Here is a 24731-nt window from a genome sequence, read left to right as displayed (position 1 = left end):
AATTGTAGAGTAGTTAAAAAATAAAGGTGTTGAATGTGATTCAAGCTGCAACAAATTTGAAGTAATAGAAATGTTAAATAAAGTTGTTTCTACCATAGAAGTTTCTACAGAATAGACCGCATTGCAAATGAAGCCGAACATTAAGTTCTTCGTCTCTACCTTATCATTGCGAACTCCCTCCCACTGAAGTTGTGCGGAGTAAAGATTTGGGCGTTTCGTGAATCCAGGAGTAGATTTCGTATGGTAAGTAATTATAATTCCTCTCCTATTATTATTATTATTATTATTATTATTATTATTATTATTATTATTATTATTATTATTATTATTATTATTATTATTGAGTCGCTTACCGCTGCGCTGTTTAATTTGTGCTCTTCCTTTTTTTTTTATTTTCTCAAATCGGCTTCCTCTTACTCATAATAAGTGGCAACGTCGCGCTCGTTGAACGTCATTTCCGTTTTATAATCTTCCTAGGGTGGGACAGAGTTTAGCTCGAGCCGATGGTTCACTCCAAGCGAGCCGAACTGAGCCGAGCCGAGCTGAACTTGTTACAAAAAAATCTCTTGTGGTCTCGCTATCGAGGCGAGACGAGATGCTAGCAGTGTTCCCTCTCGTAAACAACACTAAAAAATGAAATCTTTAGTTTTACGTCCTACGATTATGCCGGATAGGCTAAAAGGAGACGGTGATGATGAGAAAGCAACACTGAAAGTATTCCAGATTACTACTTAGCTTACATTTTTCATGGCTTTCGATTTCCAATGTAATCAGGCCATGATTTCAAAACGAGTTAAAACAAGCTGAACGAGCGAGCCATTTATCAAACTCGACTCGACTCGAAACTCGACACCAAAAACAGTGAATCGGCTAGGAACTTGACTCGAGAATATTACGACCCGCTCGGGAGAGTAATACTCCCGGAAGTACGTTTTTTCGCGCGCTACTCTAGCCAGCTGTTTTACGCGCTATCCTAGTCAGTTGTTTTAAGTTGGTCACAAAATCTATATCATTTAGTACAAGGGGAACAAAACGAGCCCTGCGGGGCTCCTAACCCGTTCCTACTATTACTACTACTTATCTGCACAAAAGTAAGTAAATCACACTTTTTAGTATTATCTTCATATTATTTTAATTTAAAAAGTGTTATAAAAATGTAAAAAAAAAATGTTAAAAAAACTTTCCTCGGGCCGGGTTTGAACTCACGCCAAAAGAGATTTTCGTTACTAGCGTATAGCACTAGCCCACTCGGCCACGAGGACCGACAGCAACAATCGTCTGAATTCTGCTATTTTAAAGCAACGTGACAAGACATAGATAACGCCAACCAATCAGAACTGTGTTTTCCGTTCCTACTTCCGGGAGCATTACTCTCCTGAGCTAGTCCTAGAATATTACCTTTGACTTGACTCGAAACTCGACTTGAATTCGAGTTGAGTTTTAGCTTGACTCGTGCCCATCTCTATCCGTTAGAAAAAAATGTCTGCTTATTATTATTCTACTAAACTAATTATATAATAATAACAATGTTGTTATGTAAAATTATAATACAGAATATAGAGAAGCATTACACTACAACTAAAAAATGAGAACACATGAACTGAGGGTGAATCAAAACTTGTCAGTAAGTGCGTTTGCACACGATACCGACAAAATCGGAGGAAGCCCCGATAATATCGGTGTCGGTTTCGGTGTACTTTGCACACGTCACCGACATTATCGGTGGAAGCCGTAGCCACCGTTATAAAGGCCTGTGGACGAAAATGTGACGTCATCATCGGTAGGGCTATCACATTACAATGGAGGAAAGCTTGAAAGCCCATTATATTAAAAACGGCTCAAACGATTTACATGAAATTTGCTGATGAAACGTTTCTTGATACGGGAAATTGATCTATTTTGGTTTCAACTTTCGAAAAACTTGTTCAGTGGCGTTTTTGGGCGCATCAATTAGGGGGCGACTCACTTCCATTACAAAAACAACAAAGTATGTTCACCAATTTTCTGAAAATTTATTGTCTCGTACAAGAAAACAATTTAGGTATGAATCAATTATCTACAATTAGTTTAGTGACGTTTTGGGCGCTTCATTTTAGGGGCGTCTCAATCATATTCCAAAAAGTACAAGCTATATACACGAAATTTTTCTCAAATGCATTTTCGCATACAAGAAAGTGTTTCAGCTAAGTTTCAAGTTACGCAAATCAGTTCAGTGGAGTTTTCAAACTTCATTTAAGAGCGGAAAAATTTTAACTTAAAATATGTCTTAAGATCATCATGAAATTTTGTAAAACTACCTTTTTGAGTGTAGTAAAGAGATTTAGCTTAGTCTCAGCTTTCGACAAAACTTGCTTACCGGCCTTTTCAGGCGCTTCATCTCGGAAGTGCCTCAATTATATTTTAAAAATAAAGGACCTTCAACAAAATTGGTACAAATGCGTTGGAGCGCATAAGAAAGCAATTTAGTCATGGTTCAACTACCATAAATCACTTTATGGAGTTTTCGAGCGCTTCCATTATATTTCAAAATGAACAAACTATCTTCACAATATTTTGTGCACATGCGTTTTCAGGTACAAGAAAACGATTTAGCTAAGACTCAACTACCACAAAATTAATCCAGCATCATTATTGGTAGGCTCAAAATTTCATAAAAGAGCTCTTATGATCATAGTTTAGTCCCAACTTTCGAGAAATTAATTTGGAGACATTTTTAGAACTTAACGTACTAAATTTTTTAGCTTACAAACCGATCAAACTATCTTCGTGATTTTTTTTCGTGCGAGGTAGCTATTGAAAAGATCAAATTACATAAATTATCTATCGTGAATATTTCGGCATATAATGAGACTATCTGTAGATCTTCCTAGAAAAAAACTTAATGTACACAGCTTCAGCCTTTTTAAATTAAATATTTAGCCCTATTTAAATACAAAATTAGCTTTGATTCTATTTATATAATGCATCATATGAAAACGTAGATATAAGAAACAATTTTATCAAAGGAATTACATCAATAACATCCAAAATTCTCCTATTACCTGGAGAACAAGTGTCTTTTACAAAGTGAGTACTGGAGATGAAAGTGTAGTAGAGTAGCAGCTCCGACCAATGAAATTGTCATATCTGTTACCTCCTCTCTTTTCTTTCATTGTAACACTGATATCAATGTTATTTTTTTTTTTTAAATACGGCATTGTTCTTAAATTCTGCATTTATTTTGCATTATTCATTTTATTTACACTATTTTAAATTATATAACTTAGAAATCTAAGTTCTAAAATAAATAAAATATTCTAGTATAAAAGTGAATAAATATTCTAAAGTTATATACCATTTGAGAAAGCAGCAAAAATATTCCAATTAATTACAGAAATTATACATCAATGAATGACTTTAACGAACTATTAATATATATAAAAGAAAGCAAATGTGTGTTGCATTTTGGGGTATTTTCTCCTACAATATTTCGCAAACTTCAATATTTCTTATCCATCTAGTCTTATTCTCCGGACTACTTGTTCAATTGTTTAATTCATATTTTTATACAGAGAGAGAGAGAGAGAGAGAGAGAGAGAGAGAGAGAGAGAAAAGAAGAAAACATTAATGAAGGAATTCAACAAGTAATCTGAAGAAAAAGACTAGATGGATAAGGAAACTGTGAAGTTTGCGAAACATTGTAGAAAAAAGTACCCCACGACGCACCACACAGGTAAACAATATTTGCTCTCACAACGACTAAAAACGAAATTATTATTCAAGGCTAAAATAATAACTTGGTTTGACGTATTTACATCTTAATTTACACATATCAAACACTACTGAAATATTAAATAATACGCCTACATACATGGTGAAAAATCGTACACACAATCATACATTAGTACGAAAACGTTAATATAAATACACATGAACGTGCCTGACAGATTTAGAGGGTTAATAATCACAGTCGTAACACCTAATTGAATGCTGATTAATAAAACGTACAGAGATCATTTTTCAAACTAGAAATTACACTAACTTTTTTTTTTTATATTCGTAGTAGACGATATTTCGGATAGTCCATTTTCAAGGACACAGCGGCTTAAATAATATGCATAAATAGAAGCGACGTCTGATCCAAGCAACCGCTTATAATTACTAATCTGTTTGGCTATTTTTTTCAGTAAAATTTCTCATGTTATTTGCTTCAACATCAGTGGAAGTTAATTAATTTGTATACGAAGTAATGCGTATTTACGGAGCAACGTATTAAAAGAAGACTTATATTCTAAATTTTCCCACACGAAATTCTGTATATGTGATTGTGATAAGTGCACTTATTATCTAATTATATATTCGTTCTTTCTATCTTACAGGTATTTCAGCGTATTAATATCATCTAAATAATATTAATACGATCAAATACCTTAAGACAAAAATAATATCTAAATTGGTATGTAAATATATAAACTGATGAATTTCCACTAGTGTTAAAGGAAAAAGGATGTAAATGTCTTGCTGCATAATATGATTTAACTTGTTGTGACCTTGTACTGTAAATGAACACCTGGTTAACTGTCTGAAATATTCGAGATTATATCAATCTACTAAGAATATAAAAATATTAGTATAATTTCTAATTGAATGTTTGTATTTTCCTTCTTTTTTGTTTCTGCTGAATCCCTTCCATTGTTGTGTCTGACCGTATCCTGCAATAGTTACTTAATAGACAATTACTCGATACATTTAACACCAAACGAATTACAACTTCTGCAGTATGACCATTCGAACACAAATCCAAGGCATCTAACATTTCTCTACTCTGGAGCTCCCTGAATGTTAGTTCCCTTGCCACTGTTCTTTGATTTTGTACTTTTAAAAATTCTTTCTCATAATCCTTGCATAAAATTTGAACAATAAGAAAGTTATAAACAACTGTGTTGAGAACAACATTTGTTGGATACGTAAGTTTTCCCCTGTCTAAGCGTTTCAGCAAGCAACAGTTTGTATCATACGCTACTTCCTTGTCTGAAACCAACATTGATTTGCACTCTTCACACTTCAATTTTTTGGAAGCAACATAGGAACAATATCCTCCCAAGTAAACAAGAACTGGTAAATATGGCTCTGTGCTTTTAAGTGACTCTTCAGAAACATCAATACTAAATGGCGTCATATCCGCATCTGTAACGTGCGACACTTCACACTGAGTAACTTCAGGCATATTATCATCAACATTAGTCACTGGAACATCACCGTAGCTGCCAGTAGCAATTTTTAATTTCATGACCGACTGAAAACGTAGTTTAGACTCATTCTCAAATATCTGACGAAGGGTCACACTATAATTAGCCCCTGACATTTGCCTGTACATACCGAATCGTGATTCCAAACAGTCAGTTTGATATTTGCCTGGCAAAATATAAGTCATGCCCAATTCACTAGTACAATAAACAGCCAGTTGCATGAGGGAATCTGATGTCGTTTTCAGCGCTGCGCAAGTTTCTCTTGATAGTCTGCCAGTATTTGAATTCATCGCATCCCACCGATCTAACCAGTTGACAAATTCACCCAAAAAGGCAAATTTCGGGTCGTCAACTGATGCTGTTAAAGGTTTTCGAAAACTGTCGTTCAAACGGAGTCCTTTCATTGGTGATTTAACATTGACAATTCTCCACCACTTTTCTATAATTTCAATGAAGTTAGCAGTATCCTCGTAGTAGGGCAAGTTATGCATCTTTCCAAGTTCCCGAACACCCACAGCAGTAAATTCGTTGAAAACTTGTAATGCTAATTTTACATTTTGCCTTTCAATATTGGTAGGAGCAAGTGCCTTCAGCGATAGTCGATATCCATATTTTGCTAAACTGTTACTTTCTAAATTGTGAACCTGCTTAAGAATTGAAAATGAAGCTGTCTTAATATTGTCATTTGATTCATACTTAAAGTCAGGATACCAGAAGCATTTTTCTGCATTTTTTACATTTAACCAATTATTTCGTACACATTTTAGTAAATGTACAGGGTCAATAACATAAAACAATGGCCTATTTTTATCACAGGGATGGGGATAAACAATACTTTGAACTGGAGGAGTTGTAAACAACGACACTGCCTTTCTGTTGATTGAATTATTATCTGTCACAATGCATATCACTTTCAATCCTAGATTCTCCAAACCTACGATAATTTTTTCACACACAGAATGCAAAACTATAGCATTGATTGTCTTAGCCGGTAATATATGGACAACGTCTGTATATAACGACTGGATACTGGAGATCATAAAAACATGAGCACTTGTTGCAGCATCAGTGTTGTCAAAAGCTGTCCCAACAATGTTACCTCCTTTATAGTCAAAGAATGGCCTTAAGTAAATTTCGTCTATCATCAACACCACAGTTTTGTCTTTTGATTGTAAATAAGTGTGCTTTTGCTTTATATAACTAAGGTAATCACTTTCAGATTGCTCGCTATGTATACTAGTGGGAAAAGGACTACACACACCACGCAATGTAGAGGGATGCGGTAGAATTATATATCCTGAATTTCTAAAAAAGCGATATGCATGTGGTGCAACTGAATGTAATAATGCAAAGAACACTAACATTTCAGGTAAATAACGGAACTGGAACTTGGTACTTGTGAGGAGAGAGACTTGCTGAATAAGGAACGTAACAATATTTGTTCTTTCTTCACCAACACTGTTTTTAACCGATGATAACAAAGTTTCTATTATTTTAAAAATGCAATTCACATCTGTGTCTGTATTTACTGCGTTCTCTATTGATTTCAGTTTATCAAGTATGTCCTGAATTTGTGTTATATTGCTAACTTTACATGGCAGTTTTCCAATTCCGTGCATCGAATTCAGGCTCACACTTCCAACATATACATTAACTTCCATGATTTCAGAAATGCATACAGACAATGTTATTTTCGGATAAGGCATTAATTCCATATGATAAAAAGTTGCACTCGCATTCTGAAAATGACATAACCAAAATGACTGTAAATCCAGTTTTCCAAGTTTCAATTTCAGTTGTTCTACCGATGATACAGTGGTTTCTTTCTCGTGTCTGAGAAACTCCTCTTCACTTTTCCGAATGATCTTCGATATTTGTTCTTCTTCCTTTCTTAGAAGTCGTTTGTTTGGACTTTCCCTTACGGTCACTTTACCACTCAAATAGGTTGGGCAATTTGGTAGTATCGTGGGTACTGCTCCGTGTATAAGCTGCGGTACAGATAGTTTTGCAGTAATCCGCCTGCCCGTTTTCTCATCAAAAGCCTGAGAATGCCATCTGATAGAGTTTGGTGCAAAATGTAGTTCACAAATCTGAAAAATACGAAATAAAAAACAAATTAAAATAATGACAATGTTAAGATGAATTATATACGTAAATACAGTGATATTTGGAGACTTACAGAACTAACGGGGAGAGAAAGCTAAAGCCCTTAGTATAAAATCTCACAGTTATGCTCTGTAGACAAAATGAGGGACGATTAAAGGATTAGTGAAACGAAGGGAGTTATTAAAAACGGAAGGATCCTTAGAAACCTATAAAATGATTTTATCCATCAGAACATGGGGACATTGCGTGTAGTAGAATTGAATCAAGCCTTGGAAGCAGAGTTCTGTACTCCACTATGGAATCATGTCTTCCTCCTCTTACGTGAGCTGAATAGTATGTAAGTTGACATGGTCCTGATTATTGTAATGTGATGAGAAACAAACCAGGAACATAGAGCCGTTAAAACAAATATATGAAACGTTAAAGTATTTAATTTAACTTTATGTGCTTGCATATTAACGTAAAATAGAGTAAAAATTAAAATACCTATCTTAGTATTTGTTATTTTCTTTTTAATCCTGATATTTCTCCTTTGATAAAAGTATCAGTTAAGAGTTATTGAAATGCCGGGATGCGTGAATATTGCATTTTATAAGTAAAGAGGAAATTGGAAAATTAAATCACCAGACCATGTAGGGCCAGACCTAAAGAGAAAGATCAATTTCGGCTGCTACCTACATGGAATGATCAGAAATTGATTAACTCGTTAAACTCTAATAGTTACTTATTTATTTTACAAAAAGTAAATTTTGTGTGGAAAAAGTAACATACTGCGATCTTTGCACTAAATAACTATTATTAGAAAATATTCTAGAACATTTCTGATGACTAGTCAGTATTAATACGAAAAAAATGTACCAAGTAAGCGACTTGACATGAACGTAGTCGAACATCGAGTCGTTTCGATGTTTTACCGAAAATCCGAAAACAGTTCAAGCTAAGTGGTAAAAGATTTTTTTTAAATCTCAACATTTAATTATTTTGCAAGCTTAAAATAACAACTAATAGTTATTTTAAAGGTAACGACATTATCATTACCATATCTCGTTTACAGCTCTAAGGCAGGCAATTTTGAAAATGTAGTAGCTTAAAAAAAGAATTCCATCGTCCCATGAAAGTAATGCATTATTATTCGTATATTCAATAAAATTAAATAGCGATTAATCTCTCTTATCATTAGCAATTTTGGCAACGAATATGCTTAACCAGAATTCAAACTCGAAAGGATCAACATAGCAATAAGTCAATGGAATTATTACATACCTATTAATGATGAAAAAAGATATAAATCAAAAGATAAAGGCAAATTAAGATAGAAAGATGAAATTGTAGCGAATTAAGCTACAGTAATACTTACCTTGCTATATTTATTTGGCACATAATTGTCTCTGTGAATGTTTCGTAGCCATTTAGACTGAAGTTCCGCATCTTTCGGAAATGAAAAAACATGAACTTTTGGTCCATTCTTATAATTACCATTACATCCTGGTACACAGCAGGTGTACGGCATATCTGAAATTTATAACAAAACTTGAGTTCACTCAAAGAATATTGATGCGTTAAAAATAGTGACACAGTAAGATAAAATTAGTACATTAGTAGAATCTATATAGTTTTCTACAACTACAAATTCAGAAGTCAAAAGCCCAAAACTACACTTGATATTTACACCAAACGAAGTTCAAAGCTACTATATTGTGCATCTTTACCTTGTATTCTACTACAGGGACGTACACAGCAATTTATTTTCAGGGGGAGATTAATATGAGTACAAACTGTATTGAAATATTTATAATTGCTCCTAAAATTAGGCAGAGTTTAGAGAAAAGACGTGATTTCGGGCCTTAACGTTCTTGTGCAATAGCGGTGCTATTAAAATAAACGGACAATTTCAAAAGACTACAGAATTTAGATCAAAATTAGTTCCGAGTTAGTTCACTAGTTGGAAATACGTTCTAATTTAATTTGCGTATCAGTTCAAGAAGCAAATAAAGATACGAAAATATGACTTCACTCTAGCTTTGAAGCACTCATCTTATAGTTTTGATTTAAATTAATTCCATGAGAAAAACGTTTAAAGCAGCCAACCCTGTCCAGGACCAACCCTCTGCGTACGCCCCTGCTGTACTGTATAGAACATAATACAATATCGAATCTAATTTACTCTTCAGACCCCTCTACACACTGTGCAAATTGACGAGAGGATGCCAGGAATTCCCTCCCCCTCTAGCAAAAAACTTTATCCTCCCTCTCGAGAAGATAATTTTTACCCTTGGTAGGGAGAACTTTCCCCACTCTCTCTATATAGTTTACGTATGTGATAGCTGAGTGTGTATCTGGGTGAAATTCATCCCGCTGGGAAAAATGTTCAATTCGCACACTACCGATATCTTTGCAAATAAAAAAAAAAAATAGCACTTACAGCCAGAGCTGTTATATAAACAATTTAATGATTAGTAATTAACAAACTGTATTGTGATTAGTGATTAACAACTCCTATGTTCAATGGTGAGTATAGTGACTTACTATTAATATGATTACTATGTAATGAAATTATTTTGTATTTGTATATAAATATTAATACTTATTCCAATTATACTATAGTAATAATAAGTAGTTTGGTAGTAATAGTAGTACGTTGAATTACTTTAAATAATCTATTCTGTTCTATTAAACAATCGCGGTCATTATTTCATCACGAAAGGTAATCCGGAGAAATGCCAGCTACGGAACTTTACCCAAAGTGACTACCTACTACAGCTTCGTAGGTATTTTCGCATAAAAGCGATTTTTCAAAGTAATAACGCTTATGTCTTTCTGCAGCGAATTTGTATTGAGGAGAGCAACACCGCATATTAAACACAATGTTAGGTATTAAGAGTGTATCTTGGTGAAAAAGGAAGATTATGTCATTAAAGTGAATTTGAAACGAGGTTCTATACCTGCACACAACATAATGAACACTGCCAAGTCATGAGAAAAATTAAACTAAATACGTACTCAAAAATGTAAATAACCATTATACAATTGAAACACTACAGTAAGGCTGCTTTTCAATCACTTACATGTAATTTTAAAATGGTTGACTTCCGAAGTGCATTCACATAATTGAGTATATGTATTGTACAAGGTGTAGTTGTTTGCAATATTTATAATGTACCTTATGCACTAAAAAAGTTCTACACAAATTATTTGCAGTGTTTCATTGTGCACACTTCATGAAAACGTATTTTTGTAGTGTATGGACGTACCATATTCAATTAAAGCCTATTTCGGAACTTTTGATTCATATTGACAGTTTACACTCTATAATGATGAATGTCTTTTATCCTTCCAGGCTACAGTATACATGTTTTATTTTCAGGTGCAACAATAAATAATTATTCTATCACTTATGATTTTAATGATCCTTATCGATAAATGGCAACAATAACAAGAGGAACAGATGTTAAAATTAAACTCTTCTATTTATACTGTAGATAGAGGTATGAAATCAAAGATGCTGCTTAAGTTATGAACTTTATGTTATATTTAAAGATTAAACTAAATATATTGACTTACCTTCCACTTATAACGTGTCTTCTAATACTTCTGTCACAAAATTGGTGTATTTCTTCCTTACAATGATATGTTTTATCTTCAAAATTTACAATAAAGCATCAAACAAGCATGCTTATGATAGTAAGTTTGCCCTACAGGATGTGACGTATGAGCTTCGTGACGTCAGCGCCCTCAGGCCTTTATAACGGTGGCTACGTGGAAGCCCCGACAATATCGTTGCCGGCGATGAGCGAAGTAAGCGACACACACAAAAAATCTCCATATATGAAAACAAATAAAAAATAATAATAATTGTGAAAATTATTTTTTTAAACAGGGACTACAAAAACTGTTCTTAAGAAGTGTGGAAGACGGTACAGAACTTAGAAAAAATAGCCCTATGCCTAAACATGTTTACATTTAACAGTGCCGTTTTAAATAGATGCTGTAAACATATTATTTTCGTTTCGATGAGAATTGATGCTGCTGTACATTGCAAACTATATTAATTTTTGTTGGAACACTGTTACATATTGTACAGTATGTATATTATTTTGTTTTTCATGCAATTAACATTAATGTCATAGTAGATTAAATGATAAGATTCGAATTAGTAATTCTGTTTTACATTGCTCCATACATACACTGGCTCAAATCCCAGGGGGATGAAGGGGACATGTCCCCTCCAATCTTGGAAATGGGGAGGTTGTCCCCCCCAATAATCCGATTTGAAAAGCGTTTTTTGGGAGAGAAATTTGATTGTGTCCGATCGCCAGAAAGGAAAGTGAGATGAAATTAATGTCCACTCAGAATAAGCCTCAAATCTGCCCGTCTCTCAATGTTGAAGGCAACTCTGCTCCCCTGATCCTCCACAGCATTGTTTCTCGACTACATAAATAGTTTGAACATCGCTATATATATAATATGGGAACGAACTTACCTCCCCCCCCTCAATGTTGAAGACAGATTTGCGCTGTTGCATACATACCTGTCGTTTCTCGTTTCTTTTTGTCCATGAACTCAAAATCATGGGCAAGGCTTGCATAAACTTTTCGCCATGCTTTTTGCTTTTCAATTCTGTCCTTGAAAGAGTCTGTTATTTTATCCCATATGCAAGGTCTACATTCCACAAGTTCAATAAGGGTTAAAATATCGAATGGAAAAATTCCTGCCATCTCTAAAAATCTAAGCAAAACTAGGAAGATACGAATGCAACAATAAACAACCTTTTCATTCAGTCACTGTAGCTAAACTGCAGAACTTTATCAGGGGATCAATCCCGGTACAAAGGGGAGAGGGAAAACTTGGATACATAGCTTTGGTCTTTGTTTTCAATTGCCATTCCACAAATAATTTTTAAAAAGGGGGGATTTGGGATAGTTTTGGAAATGAGAGAAAAAATCTGCAACAAGTGAAGCATGAAGTTACATCCCTATTGTTGAGATCACGATCAAGAAAATGCCAAATGAGTAACTTGTCCTTGGAGCTTTGGCAAGAGTGTTTCATTGTGCTGGTTTCGTTTCAAAATAATAATAATTCTACTTTGACTTGTCAACAAATATTCTATTCAATCACTGCTTATTGAGTGGAACCGGGAAAAGTGATCTGCACACAATTCTGATGAAAATAAAAGAAAGTAATAATAATCGGGATTTTTTTCCATATGCTTATGTTCACAGTGTATCAAACTTTGAAAATTACGCTTAAATTAATCTCCAGAATGTATTACAATTTTAAAAGCATTAATAGATTAAAAAATATACCATCAAAGAGTGTGTGTGTGTGAGAGAGAGAGAAAGAACAAAAATAAAAAAAGGAGTGGAAAATAATCAAGAAATTGGTTATCTAAATTTCTTATATTCTATTTGGTAATAGCTATTTAGAGGGAAACCAGTACTCTTCAGACTTCCCACATTTTATATTTATTTAATAAAGGGAATTATCTACTCCAAAACAGAGACTGAAAAAAAAAATAATAAGCTGTTCCGAAGTTGTTTATAGGACAAGATAATAATAATATTATACAATTCTAATAGAAAAAAATGGAAACAACAAAATCCCAAAGACAAGAAACGAAACAAAAATACACAGCGCCTTGTCACTCACTCTCTTCATCTAACCCGCTGGAAGGCCGACATTATCGGTGGCGTGTGCATCCAATCATAAGAAAACATTGCCCCCGACAAAATCGGTGTCGGCGATACCGCCGACAGTATCGGGGGCTTGGCCGACAGCATCTGCGTGTCGGAGGATCGGCCGATAATATCGGTGGCGTGTGCAATCTACGATTTGAAGTCGATTTCACCGCCGACATTATCGGTGCTTCCACCGATATTATCGTTGCCGTGTGCAAACGCACTAACTCTAATATCGATACATGCTTTTTAAAGCTAGTTGTTCCAAATTCTATAATCAACGGAACTTTAGGATACGCAAACTGGTCTAAAAGAACTCTAATATTACATAACATCATCATTACATCAATAAAGTAGGCCTGCTTATCAGAATCAGTTTATTCATATTAACCCCTTACTGTATATCGTTAATTATGGCTCCCTAGTTGTTGATAAATATTTCCAGCCGGGGTACCACTTTACTTTTAAATTCTGTCCACCATCATCATCAGCTTTTAAGAAAAAGTATGCTTTCAAATGTTCAAACGATAAAATATTTTCTTCTCCATCTTTACAAAAACAACACCAATCCAAATAAAATAGACTACCTGTGCAATTGCACTCGTAGTTCACGCACTGAATGTATTGATTTGAAGCTGTCAAAGTCTACAACAAAATCTTCCAGGTGCTTGCAATCTGTACACTTGATTTCCCTGAGGCTGTCCTTATTTTCCAAAAACAGCAAGTGTTACTATGATCTTATTTGTTTCTTTGTGTGTCGGTGATTGATTGTCATTCACTGACATACGTAGTTCATGATCCATTGTTCCATTCTGAGAAATTCACTTAAAGGAAAGAAACATTTGTTTCAGAAAAAATACACATATATTGTAGTTACTCATCCGAAATGTAACGCGAAAAAAGTAACGCAAACTAGGTACGTTACTTAAAAATTTGTAACGCGTTACCGTTACAGTTACTTTGGAAAAAATGTAACGCGTTACTAGGAAACGTTACTTAAAAAGTAACGCGTTACTTGCGTTACGTTACTTCCCAAGACTGCATCTACATTGCCTAATATATCTAATATACTCTACAATAGGTTCACCTCAGAAATCAGATTGATCTACCGTAATATGAGTTTCATCTCCCTTCCCTAGAATTAGCCTCAAATCTGCCCATCTCCCAATGTTGAAGACAACGAGTGGCGTATTTAGGATTTCGTTTCGAGGGGCTATGCACAACACAGGGAAGAAAGTGGGCAATTGCCCACCTGAGTTTAAGAATTAAATATATTTTAATTTATGCATAAATTGAAGTTATACTGGCAAGAATTGCACACCGATAAATCCTATATGATATGATACAAACATTTAGGAGTGAATCTAACCTTTTATTCTATTCATAGAAGAAAATGAAGCATCCTCTTGGCCTACCTAATTTCCCGGGCTAATTATTCCCCCGTTTTGATTTTCTTTAATTCCGGTTCTAACATTTCCTTCTTTTTAAAATAACTGAACGATATAATTTTTCCTTTGCTATAATAACTAAAGTCCCGTTATGTTATATCTGCGCAAGTTGGTGCGGAACATCAGTTTCGCTTATCAATTTCTCTTAGCTTTGGTGATACTGATGACGGCCGACTTGAATCACAACTGACAACGGTCGAAAGCAAGGTTAGTAGAAGGAGAAGCGAAGGGTCGAAAGTATGACAGGAGAAACGAAAGAAAGTAAGATCAAGAATAAGAAACAGAAAAGTAGAAAGGACGAAACAAAAAAAAGGAAGCAGTGTTTACATGGAATGAAATTTGACAAATACAGTATTATTTTTGAACAAAGAGTATAAGAAAATGGAAAGTCAATGAAATTCTTAGAAATGGTAAGAAGGATTATTGTTGTACGTGGAATGCGAAAAACTAACAACTTTATTTCGGGGGCAGCTTGAGCCCTATAGCCTACTAAATACGCCACTGGAGACAATTCTGCTCTCCTGATCCTCCACAGCATTGCTTTTTAACTTCATAATTATTTTGAACATAGCTTATATATATATATATATATATATATATATATATATATATATATATATATATATATATATATATATATATATATATATATATAATATGCGAACGACCTTACCCGTCCCCTTCCCCCAATGTTGAAGACAGATTTGCGCCGATGATTGCAAGTACTATATAATAATAATAAACTTTATTTTTTACGTGCTGAGAACAGCTAAAATACAGCACTTTGTCTTATTCTACATTATTTCAGCACTATAATATAGTACAAGTGATAAAATTATGATTACATCTTTAACATAAATTATTAATAATAAAAACAGTGATAGTGTAGTGTACGTCAATTATTAAAACAAAGAATTGTCAAAAATTAAAAGTAAAAAATAAAAACTACTATGTTATATTTAAAATTCTAAAATAAAGTCATATTTTAAGATATGCATTCATTATAGCTTTTCAAACTCCTACAGATTAAGATATGTTTTCTATTATGCGGTTGCACTAAAATTTTTACCCTTGTACAGTCCGCAGCAAAAAACCTGCAACATGAGCATGTAAGTTTATTGTGAAACGACGAAGTCTTTTGCTCCAAAGTAAGTGTGCATGGAAGGACGCCGAGGTTTCTCTTGGCGTGATTCGTGCCACTTAGACGTTATGTTGATTCCCTGGGCGTGATTGGGCGTAGTTTCACAACAAACTTACATGCTCATGTTGCAGGTTTTTTGCTGCGGACTGTACCATATGTTGGAACTTTAAGATCTACATTTTTAAAAATATAGTCTGAGGTACATTGGTTGTCAAATAACTTTTCTACAAACACAGATTCAATCAATTTTCTCCTGTCACTAGTCGTTCCAAATTAAAATATGTTATCCAATATTTATAAGTGTTAGAGTAATAGTCAGGTCCTAACTTAAAACAAAGTATTCTAGTAAAATATTTTTGCACCATCTCAAGTTTGTTTACGAGAGTATTTGTTAGGCTGTTCCAAGTCACTGATGCATATTCTAGTTTCAACCTTACCAGTAATTTATATAAGAGTGCATATGTATTGGATTGACAGAAAGCAGGCCATTGATTAAACAGGTAACCAATTATTTTTCTTGCTTCATTACATACATTTTGTATATGATCACCAAAGCGTAGAGATCTGTCAAATGTTACACCTAAATTCTTCATTGCGTCAAATTTCTGTACTACGGTACCTTCTATTTCGTATTGACTTACATAGTATTGCGATTTGTTACTGTAAGTCATGCACTTAGTTTTAGAGAATTGATACTCATACCGTTATCTTTGCACCACATAATTATTATATTTGCCTAACGTTGTCCTCAATATTGTTTACTACTCTAAAAGGCTGAACGTCGTCTTCATAAAGTAAAATATTGAAATGATTTAAGATTGTTGGAAAGTCATTAATAAAAATTAAGAAAAGTAATGGGCCCGAGGAGAACCTTGAGGAACACCGTTACTAATAGTGGCTGAATCTGACAGGACACTTCCAATTTTAATTTGGTATGTTCTACCAGTCAAATAGCTTTCAAAAAATTTTAGATATAAGGGTGTTACACCTGTGTTTCACAGTTTTTTAAATAGTAATCTGTGGTCAACTGAATCAAAAGCTTTACTCATGTCAATGTATATGATATCAGTTTGTTATACTTTTCATTGCATAGTAGGCAAATAGTGATGAGCGCAAGAGTCTTGGTCTTGCAGTTTTTGCAAGAGTCTTGCATGCAAGACCAAGACCAAGACCAAGACCACGAATAGCGGTGCAAGACCAAGACCAAGACCAAGGTGTGCAAGAAGAAGACCAAGACCAAGGCCATATCTGCAAGACCAAGACCAAGACCAAGACTCTTGCGCAAGAGTCTTGCACAAGTACTGGTACTACTTGAATTTTTTTATACAATGTAAAAAAGGAGAAAATTCATTACATTTTTTACTTGAATTTTTTTACTTCAGTAAAAGTGACACTAGAGTGAATGTGTTCCCAGTAGTGTTATGCAATCCGTGTGAGTCCATCTGCCCTGTAGCATATAGCTACAGTATAGTTTCATGAATTGGTTGTTCGCGTTTCCTGTAGATATTACTCGTTTTCAAGCCACACAAATGTCATCTTGCGCCATGTAAGCTATTTTGGTGGACAAACATCGTGCGCGTGGGTTTTCTTAGGCTTTTTCTGTTTCCTCCTACTTTCTTCATTCCACCATTTCAGTCTTTTTTCATCATCACCGTCTCCCTTAGCGTTGGTGCATTACTGTGGGACGTTAAACTAGATACTTCATTTCATTTCAAAGCATACTAGTGGTGTTCTTCTTCCAAAACTGAAGAGAAATGTAGTATTGAACATCGGTAATTCCGTACACCATAGGTGCTGACTACATGAGTATGGCCTTGGCTATGAGACTCAAGCATCCGTTGTAAATTTTTAATGTGTGCTCATAAAATTAATATCGAAATAACATTTTCATTACATTGATAAAAACTTAGTGCATGTGACCGCAAGTTTGATTTCATGGGCAGATGCTTATACGTTGAATAATTGTTTATTCATTTAACTTTTAGCCTCCTTAGGTATACGGCATATCGGGGATTGAGTGATTTAACATTACACTACAACAGTAAATCTATATTATAAAATTGAAAGTAACTATGCATGTGGCTCCCAATCTCTTGAACACTCTTGAACCACCAGCTCGAGATCGATCAAATTTTCAATATAGATCAGGTTTGGGCCTGGAATGTTATTTATCAGTTCACTTTGAAGGAGCAACGTATGGGAGGAGGAGAAGGGGAGGTATACAAAAATCAAAATAAATAAAAATAAAAGTGACTAAGTTTGTGACTTAATAATTCTTGAACCACCAGATCGACCTTAATCAAATTTTTAACATGTATGAGGTGCCTAACTGGAAAGTTTTTTATAGTTTCATTTTGATGGTAGAACCTAGGGGAGGAGGAGGGGAGAGGAAGGTATATATAAAAATAAATACAACTTAATAACTCTTGAAACACCCTACCAATCTCGATCAAATTTTCAACATAGATGAAGCTCAGACCTTTCACGATTTTTACCATTTTACTTTGACGGTGCAACATAGGGGATGGGGAGGAGGGAGATATATGTAAAAAATAAAAGTATAAGTGACTGTCTTTGTGACTTCATCACTCTTGAACCAGCCAATCGATCTTAATGAAATTTTCAACATAGATGAGGTTCGGACTTGGGGTGTTTTGTATCATATCACTTTGATAGTAGAACTAAGGATAGGAGGAGGGGAGAGGAAGTGTACAAAAATAAATAAAACTTAATAACTCTTGAACAACCCAACCGATCTCGATCACATTTTCAACATAGATGAAGTTCGGACCTGAGATGGTTTCTGTCATATCACTTTGACTATGGAGCTTAGGGGCCGGGGAGAGGAGAGATATTTAAAAATGATCGAAAATGACCGATATTAGAGTGGAGTCTATAGTTTTCGGGGTCGCTGAGATAAACAATGACACTTCCGATGCTGTTTAAATCCAAATTTAGCCGCGTAGCTTGGCGGTGGGAGGAGAGATATCTAAAAATGATAGAAAATTAATATTAGTGTCGAATTCATAGTTTTTGGGGTCACGAAAGTGAACAGTGATACTTCCGATCCCGTTTAAATGCAAATTGGGGAAGGGGGAAGAAGGAGATATATAAAAATTATTGAAAATAACCATTATTATCAATGTCAAATTCATGGTTTTCGAGGTCATTGAGATGAACAGTGACACTTCCGATGCCCTGCCTTGCAACATGGGGAAGGAGGAGATATATAAATTTATTGAAAATGACCGATATTAGTGCCGCATCCATAGTTTTCGGTGTCTCTAAGATGAACAGTGATGTTTCTGATGCCGTTTAAACCCAAATTCAGCCCCGCAACTTGGGGAGGAGGAGGGGAGAGAAATATAAAAATAATCGAAAATGACCGATATAGAAAGCGCTCAGTAATAATGAAAAGTGACTGATTAACGAAACATATCATTATTATTATTTTTTAAAATTTAACCCAACGAAGTGGGTAATCGATGCTAGTAATCCATATTCACAAGTGAAACTAATTTTATACAATTATTTTAAATAACTTGTAGTTTGATGTCGTTATTTTGTATTTCTAATATAGGTCAAAAGTATTTATACAAATTGAGTTTATAGAAAAGACATAGACGGACAGACAGATGAGTCGTTTTTAGTTTTCACTCAAATTATTCTAAAATATTAAGTTTTGATTATAATAATAATAATTATTATTATTTTTTTTGTCGATATGCTAAACATATTATCATAATAATCATCAAAGCTATTCTGCCATTATCGGCTGGTTGCTTGCTGCAACTGAGAAACCTCGATGTACGGTGGTCCTCAGCTAGTCTCTTCGTCTTAATGTAGCAATTTTCGTAATATCTTCCTTCAACTACAATTTCCTTTTCTCCCTCTCTCTCTTTCTTTTCACCATACCCTCTAGCACGTCCTCCACAGCCAATATCCCAACCAGTTCCTCTTTCTCCTCTTATCAATATCTAAAATTCTTCTTTTTTTCTCCTACTGCTAATATTTTTAACACCTTCTCATTCGTTTTCCGTTCAACACAGCTAATTCTCGCCATTTTTCTCCATGCCCAGGTTTCGAAAGTCTGTAATTTTTTCCATCGCTTTTGCGTAATGTCCATGTTTCTGCCCCATTGGAATCAGTAAAACAAAATCTCAATATTTAATTATAAGTTTGTTTAACACAAAGATTAGCTAATGTGGTTGAAAAGAAAAATCTGACGCCTTTAGAGTGTAAAAATAATTTTGCATTTCATGGTATTTCAATTATCTGTACCGTTTTGATTTTCTTTCATTCGTCTCAGGGGTAGCCTCCCCAGTTTCGGAACCTGTGGAGTGTTGGATTTGTTAAAAAAAATATAAAAAGATTAGCGAAGCGTGGGCACCCAATAAAAAAAATAAAGGTCATCACTTATGTTGTACACTATTATCATACTTACACGAAGATAAACTATGTTACATTTAAAAACATATTTTGTATTTCCGTTACTATTGGAGCATTGTAGAATTTATTATCCCTTATATCCAGAGTAAAATTTACCTATGAAAAACATAAGATTTCTTAAAAGCAAAACTTGCAAGACTCTTGCAAGCAAGACCAAGACTGGGTGTGCAAGACCAAGACCAAGACCAAGACTGGGTGTGCAAGACCAAGACCGAAGGTTCCAGTGCAAGACCAAGACCAAGACTGGATGTGCAAGACCAAGACCAAGACCAAGACCACCCCGATCTTGGTCTTGGTCTTGCATTTGCTCATCACTATAGGCAAACTCCGTTATTTCACAGAGATTGGTTACAACTGATTTCCCTTTGTAAAAGCCATGCTGTGATTTTTGCGATATATTTTTTTACATTAAAAAACAAATGTTTGTGAATGGTAGTTTCAAAAATTTTAGAAAATATGTTCAAGAAGGTTATCGGCCTGTAGTTTTCGGATTTAATTTGTCATTATCCTTGTAAACCGGTACCACATGTAGATGTTTCAATTTAGAAGGGAATGACCCTGTTCTTAATGAGCTATTGTGTATTTTTGACAAAACTGGAGCTATTACTTTCGAACATACTTTAAGTATATAATTTGGAGAGCTCCCATGTCCTGAAGATGCTAATGACCGAAGTTTATCTATTACTACAGCAACATCATTTTCACATATTACTGGAATTGTTATATTGTTGCTGTTCAGACTACTAACTACAGCACAATCTAGGGCAGTAACTTTTAAATTAAAATTATTATAAAATACATCTTTAAATCTTCAGCAATTTACTTTACACTTTTAATAGTGCTAACATTGATTAAAATTCTATTTGGTACACTTTTATCTTGAAATTTTTTAAATTTATTGCAAAAATACACTTTTCTGGTACAAATACTATTTTCCAACTCCTCAAAATAATGTTTTTAAAGTTTATTGTACATTTCTTTAACATTTTTTCTTAAAATCGAAAATTTTTCATAAACGACTCAATTACCAGTTTTCTTAAATTATACAAAATATTTTGTTTTTTATTAATTAATGCTTTAAACTCCTTTAGTAATCCATGGAGCTTTGTATTTCCTCTTTTGTATAATACGCTTTTTCGGTAAATTTGCTTTCAGTATATTTTCCAAACAATCATGCAATAATACCGTATTGCTATTTACATTTCCTGAAAACCTATCTACTTTCATCTCATTTTTAATGTCCTCGTATAATAATAATAATAATCCATGTGAGTAATATAAACTTGTATGTAAGTATGATGAATTATTAAAATTGTCAAGGTCCAAAACAATACTTTTGGTTGCTTTTAGCATGTAAAAGCCCGGCTTCTCTAAACAAGTCACACCTCCCCTAGTAAAACTTGCTGGATACAACATTGAAGTGCACTAACAGGCTAAACCATCCTACAAATTAATTTCAAGTGTATAGTTAAAGGAGAAATGTTGATACTAAAGAACATATTGGAAGGAATTCAGCACAAACGGCAGAGACTAATTTCTTACATTATCGATGATTTAAAGGCTGTGTGGGGAAGGGAGAACGATGACGTCTTTTCAGCCCCACCACAAATATTTTTTTCTAATGCTGTTATAGAACAAACCTTGATACTGTAGAACAAATTAGAGCAAATCGAGCACAAACGATTTAAATTACTTTCTTACATAAAACGATGATTTTAATGTTGTTGGGTGGCCAGGACGACGTCTTTCTAACCAGATCACAATTATTTTTCTTTATTTTTTAAAAGGTTAAAAAACAAACTCTGATAATGTAGAACCAGTGTTCGAAGTTAAAAAAAGCAGAGGCGGGTGTTTTATTACCATTTTGACTCGACATACCGTCTACCTAAATGTTGAAATACAATCAGGGTATGTTGCCTGAAGGATTGCATTTATATTTACATAATGACTCAAAACCATGAAAGAGTTTCTCCATAGTTACGAGGGATATGGAGACTCTGCCCCCGCCCCAGCTTTCTGAGAAAAATAAAAATATCCCCATGTGTTGTATTATAGAGAATTATACACGAAAAGATCAAAAACCGAGTTTTTACATCAACAATTTTAAACAATTTCTCGCTGGAGAACTTGCGAACCCTCCACTCTACTGAAGGTTATTCCAGATTTCCAGAAGGTCCGTTCCCACAGTAGATAACCCCTAAATCCACCTATGCTCAAAATACGGAAATTATATATATTAAGGCAAGGTAATACACACTTACACAAGAAAGACACAATTGAATATGACATAACGAAATATAAAACGCTTAAGATAAAACAACAAATGAAAGAAAAGTTTTAACATAAGACACAAGCTAAACAACAGATATTTTTGATTGCTTAAACTACATCCGCCTTATGCAGAATCGTTTTGAGGTATGATTAGCACAATATGCTAAAAGCCTGACTACCTGCAGAAAACATATGTTAGTCTAACTCTTTAGTATGGCAATAATCACGCGTCATTACGACTCTGCATAAGGCCCCATATATTTTTTTTCTTGTAAATACTGGACTCGTTATGTATTTCTTTATAATTGCAGACACAAAAGAAGTTCCGGTGAACTCATAACAATACTTTCCGATCTCAGTTTAAACGAGTCACATCTTCAATACACTGCCTTTTATTTGGATTTTAGCCCGTGGTCCATGACTCATTTCTTTCTATTATGTGGGCCCAGTCTTGGGAAGTAACGTAACGCAAGTATCGCGTTACTTTTTAAGTAACGTTTCCTAGTAACGCGTTACATTTTTTCCAAAGTAACGGTAAGGGTAACGCGTTACAAATTTTTAAGTAAAGTACCTACTTTGCGTTACTTTTTTCGCGTTACATTTCGGATGAGTAACTACAATATATGTATATTTTATTCGGAAACAAATGTTTCTCTCCTGTAAGTGAATTTCTCAGAATGGAACAATGGAGCATGAACGATGTCAGTGACCGACAATTCCTGCACTGTTCGCCTTTCCCCGTTTCGCCTTATGACCTCTAGCAACGAAATTTGCATGTAAAACCTGTTATCACTTTTCATCTTAATGCAAGGCGGAACGGGAAATCTCGATGTCCATTTTCCCGTTTCGCCTTACGAACTTTACTTGGTAGGCTTGCAATACATTCATCGATACAATTTGATTTGTTTATTTACATAACAAAATATAGTGCCACTTGCTGTTTTTGGAAGATGAGGACAGCCTCAGGGAAATCACGTGCACTGATTGCAAGCACCTGGAAGACTTTGTCTTAGATTTTGACAGCTCCAAATCAATACATTCAGTGAGTGAACTACGAGTGCAATGATACTGGTAGTCTATTTTACTTTGAATGGTGTTGTTTTTATAAAGATGGAGAACGAAAATATTTTATCGTTCGAACATTTGAAAGAATACTTTTTTTAAAAGCTGAAGATGATGGTGAACAGCAGTGGCGTATTTAGGGATGGGACTTCCGGGCTTAAGCCCCCCCCCGAAATCTTACTTACTATAGTAAAGTATATAAAATATCTTGCAGAATTTTCACATTTTCATTCAAAGCCCTCCCGAAAGAAAATCGTAAATACGCCACTGATGAACAGAATTTAAAAGTAAAGTGGTGCCCCAGCGGGGAATATTTATCAACTAGGGTGCCATAATTAACGACATTCAGTGAGGGTTTAATATGAATAAACTGTGTTCTGAGGAGCAGGCCTACTTTATTGATGGTATGTAATATTAGGGTTCTTTTAGATCAGTTTGCATATCCTGAAGTCCTGTTGATTATAGAGTTTGGAATAACTAGCTTTAAAAAGCATTAATTGATTTTAGAGTTATTGGCAAATTTTGATTCACCCCCAGTTCATGTGTTCTCATTTTGTCAGTTGTAGTGTAATGTTTCTCTATATTCTGTATTTTTAATTTTACATAGCAACATTGTTATTATTATATAATTAGTTTAGCAGAATAATAACAGCAACCATTTTTTCTAACGCATAGGGATGGACACGAGTCAAGCTAAAACTCGACTCGAATAAAAGTCAAGTTTCGAGTCGAGCCAAAAGTAATATTCTCGAGTCGAGATCCGAGCCGATTCACTGTTTTGGCGTCGAGTTTCGAGTCGAGTCGAGTTTGATAAATGGCTCGCTCGTTTTAACTCGTTTTGAAATCATGGCCTGATTACGCTGGAAAGCGAAAGCCATGAGAAATGTAAGCTAAGCAGTAATATGGAATACTTTTAGTATTTCTCACGAGAGGGGACACTGCTCGCATCTCGTCTCGTCTCGATAGCGAGACTACAAAATATTTTTATAACAAGCTTAGCTCGGCTCGGCTTAACTGAGCCGATGGCTCGAGCCAGCTCGCTTGGGGTGAACCATCGGCTTGAGCTGGCTTGCTTGGGATAATCCATCTGCTCGGTTCGACTCAACTGAGCGAAGGGCTCTAGCCGACTCGGTTGGGTGAGTTGTTGGTTCAGCTCACTTCTCGGTTTGAGTCAATAGTGAATGAGCTGTGAGCCGATCTGCTCGAGTCGTTGACAATTCTAAACCCGGGTTGAGCAATTTTGAAAATGTTTGGCGAGTGCTCTATAACTTTTAACAACGTTTGGCTCGAGCCCGAATACTCAACCTAGACCCTCAACCCAAATTCAGAAGCTCGTGAACAATGTCTTTGA

General features: G+C 34.7%; 1 protein-coding gene across 1 annotated transcript; it reads right to left on the bottom strand.

The window, feature by feature from the left end:
- Positions 1–3349: 3349 nt before the first annotated feature.
- On the bottom strand, positions 3350–10963 carry LOC145676917 (uncharacterized). The gene is made up of 3 exons (XM_081747691.1): positions 10896–10963; positions 8692–8846; positions 3350–7318 (listed from the first exon to the last, which is right to left on the bottom strand). Exons 2-3 carry the CDS (start codon positions 8842–8844, stop codon positions 4619–4621), a joined length of 2853 nt encoding a protein of 950 aa, XP_081603817.1. The 5' UTR covers positions 8845–8846; positions 10896–10963; the 3' UTR covers positions 3350–4618.
- Positions 10964–24731: the final 13768 nt, after the last annotated feature.

Source organism: Thermobia domestica, unplaced genomic scaffold, assembly GCF_964235325.1.
Source record: "Thermobia domestica unplaced genomic scaffold, izTheDome1.hap1.1 HAP1_SCAFFOLD_476, whole genome shotgun sequence".
NCBI lineage: Eukaryota > Metazoa > Arthropoda > Insecta > Zygentoma > Lepismatidae > Thermobia > Thermobia domestica.
The sequence above is the reverse complement of the archived record's forward strand: the minus strand, read 5'-3'. Positions and strand labels throughout refer to the sequence as shown.

Coding starts and splice junctions, on each gene's coding strand:
- LOC145676917 (XM_081747691.1), bottom strand. CDS start 8,844: ATGCCGTACACCTGCTGTGTACCAGGATGTAATGGTAATTATAAGAAT. Junction 7,319..8,691: donor TGCCAAATAAATATAGCAAG/GTAAGTATTACT, acceptor CGTATTTTTCAG/ATTTGTGAACTACATTTTGC.